General features: G+C 46.2%; 1 protein-coding gene across 1 annotated transcript; it reads right to left on the bottom strand.

The window, feature by feature from the left end:
- Positions 1-1,275: 1,275 nt before the first annotated feature.
- On the bottom strand, positions 1,276-2,409 carry gpr85 (G protein-coupled receptor 85; the record flags this gene model as incomplete). The annotated part of the gene is made up of 1 exon (XM_083999048.1): positions 1,276-2,409. One exon carries the CDS (start codon positions 2,407-2,409, stop codon positions 1,276-1,278), a length of 1,134 nt encoding a protein of 377 aa, XP_083855174.1.
- Positions 2,410-3,269: the final 860 nt, after the last annotated feature.

Below are 3,269 nucleotides of genomic sequence, written 5' to 3'. Positions count from 1 at the left end.
TATGGCCTGTGATGCTCATGGGAGAGGACCAGCTTTTAAAAATGGACATGCACTTCACGTTGATGTGAAAAAGAAATCAAACTCCCCTTTGTACCCAAAAAAACAAACAAACAAAAAAGAAAACAACACAACTTTTCAGGAATGAATGAAAAAAAAAGAGAGAATAACCCAACAACCAAGAAACATGACAATATCATAACCATTAAGGCAAGAACACCCGGAGTGGCATCAGCAATACTGTAACAATATGAAAGTGTTTAGGTACATGGATATGATGAAACATTTAACTACTTCGTCATTGTCTTTTTTAAGCACAAGGTTGTTCGTAAAAGCAACTCTTTTTTTAAAATCCAAACATCATTTCTTCTTTTTTTTTCATCTTTTTTTCTGTAAAAGGTGATAAGAAAAATAACAATGCCAGACACTAGGGACATATGGATCGTAAAACTACAAGAAATCATTTCTAGGTTTAAGTTGCAACTTCAAAACCACACATTGTAAATCCCCATCGTTAAGCCCCCGCCCAGGAAATGAAAAAAGATATCACTTACATTAAAACCATTTTATCCTCTTGTGATGGTGTATTCCAACAGTCACCAAGTTTTGCTTTACTTACAGCGATTGTGTAGTCTGTTGCAAATTAAAGCATTCATTGTTTAGTTTGGAAAAAAAAAGGGAAAAAATAGTTGTCCTTGCAATGCAACTGGCAACTGTTGACCAAAAAAAGCATCTTTACATCTTCTTTTTAGTGCAACTCTTAAATTGTAAAACATTTCCAGTGATTCCTTGAGAGGTATCATTTCTTTGTTTTGTTCTTTTTTTCTATTTCTTTTCATATGTATGTATTTCAGACCTCACAGAATAACGCATCTTCCAAATATCCAAAGCAGGAGGTTTTGTTTTCATTGTTCTGTCAAATCTTTTTTCTTTTTTTTCTACTTTTTGCTTCTCTGCATTGGCATGGCCTTCCGCATTGTCTGTTTACTAGAACATAAACACAGGAGGGGATCCAGACCTCCTGTGTATTTCCCATTCCCTTCAGCCTCCATGTTTGATACATTTCATATTCAATCACCCCGGCAGAGCCTCGTGACTGGCAGTCCACCTTCTACCTCTGAAAACAAGGGTTAGGAGAAGGAGGAACAGGAGGAGAACTGGAGGATGAAGAGAAGAGAGACAGAGAGAGAGAGTGCGCTGTACAATGGGAACGAGCCCAGATCAAGATCAATCAGGGAAATAGAGACATAGATGAGAGAAAAACCCACAGCAAAACCTTCATATAACGCAGTAGGGTTCCCTTGGTAACCTGGATTTTCTGCAGTAGAGGAGTGTGGTGCTGAAGCAGCGCCGGAGCTCCCTGTTGGAGAAGATGCAGATGAAAGGATTGACCCCAGCCTGGGCAAAGCTCATCCACACGGCCGCCGTCAGGTAGCCCCCAGGGACCACGGGGCCCCTTGCAAACACCCGCCAGTAGCAGGCCACCAGATAGGGCCCCCACAGCGCCAGGAAGAAAAACGTCATGATGTAGAACATCCTACTAATCCTCTTCTCCGTTTTGAATTCATCCAATACCAGTAGACGCCGGCGGCCCGCTGCGTTGCTGTTCTGCCGGATGCCCAGCAAAGTCGGTGGGGTGGGGCCTCGACCGAATCCAGCCAGCCAGTTAGCCGCCGCCTGTCCACTGGCGCCCGGCCCGTGGAAGGTCCAGTTCTGGCTGACGGCAGGCACGAACTGGACGGGCTTCATCTTTCGGCGGTCGTGGACAAAAAAGATGAGCTTGAGGTAAACCAGCTGTGTGGCCAGGAGGATGAGCGCCAGCAGGAGCATGAAGCCCAGCGAATCATTCGCCCTGAAGGAACGGTGCTGGAACGTGCACTGGTCCTCCTCCCGGATAAAAGAATACGTCCCCACGTCTAGCACGGGCGGGAACGCCATAGCCACCGACAACGTCCACACCATGCAGATGACGGCCAGGCAGGTCCAGAAGGTCAGCCTCTTGGTGTAGAAACGGTGGTGCGCGATGGCCAGGTAACGGGTGACGCTGACGCAGAACAGCATGAACGCCGTGTGAAAACAGGAGAGCACGCCCAGGAAGGCGATGACTTTGCAGGTCAGCGTGCCGTAGGTCCAGGCAGAGCCATTCTTGACCGAGGTGAAGACAAAGGGGAAGCAGATGGCGGAGCGCAGGATGTCGGAGGCGCACAGGTCCAGCAGGAAATAGTAGGGTGCTCGGTGCAGGCTCTTGTCTTTGACCAGCAGGATGGAGATCAGGAGGTTCCCAACCACACCGACTCCAATGATGAAACCCAGAGAGGTCAGTTTGAGGAACGTGGCGAGAGGAGAGACATTCTGCAAGATGGTGTGGTCCCCTGCATGGCTATAGTTCGCCATAGATGGAGGAGGGATCATAAAGATAGCGGAATAGCTTCAGCCAAGTATCATGATCTAGAGGTGGCAGGGGGAGGCGTTAGATCCATTTGGCGGTGTGCTTTGAAGAGGTTTCCAGGCATATAGGCAACCTCTCCTCTAAGGCATCCTTTGTTCCTTTGTCTCATCACACCTGAAAAAAATCCCTGAAAAATATCATCCACCCATCAGCATTCAGTCTTACACAACAGCTGCATTGTTTTCAACTGCACTTGCACAATCTAGAATGTGATAATCATTTCCCCCCCCTTCTCTCTCTCTCTGTCTGCCTGTCACTTATTTATTTATTATCTTTACATTTTAACATTTCAAGTGGCACGGTGCAGAGAGCTCTGCCTCAGCCTGAATACTTGAAGTCTACAGACAGAAACACAGGCAGACAGTGATGGAGCTTGATCAGACCAAAAAAAGCCTTAATCCAATACGAGCACTATTTTTTTTCTTTTATGTGGCTTCGGGAATTTCCTGAACAAAAAGCACCATCATGGCAAGAGAAGAAGAAGAAGAAAGAAGAAAGAGACAAGGCAGAGTCCAGCCTTGATTAACAAACGACGCATTTCACGTATGCTTATCTGAAAGAAGCGTTAACCCCCCTCCTCCCTCCCTCCCCTCCCCCGGAGAGATAAAACCAAACCCCAAAACACGGGTTTTAGATTATTTAATTATTTTTTGGACCTTTCTATCCAGCGCACTCTGAAACATTAAGAGAAATGCAGTCCCAAATAAGCTCCTCTTGATCACACCCTACACCCTGCAGAACAGAGGAAGGCTCTATAAAGCGGAGGGTGCCTTGAATAAACTCGCCCCTTGCCTTTGAATGCATTGTGGAAAATCGAAAAAAG

The sequence above is a fragment of the Trachurus trachurus genome (assembly GCF_905171665.1).
Source record: "Trachurus trachurus genome assembly, chromosome: 23".
Taxonomy (NCBI): domain Eukaryota; kingdom Metazoa; phylum Chordata; class Actinopteri; order Carangiformes; family Carangidae; genus Trachurus; species Trachurus trachurus.
The sequence above is the reverse complement of the archived record's forward strand: the minus strand, read 5'-3'. Positions and strand labels throughout refer to the sequence as shown.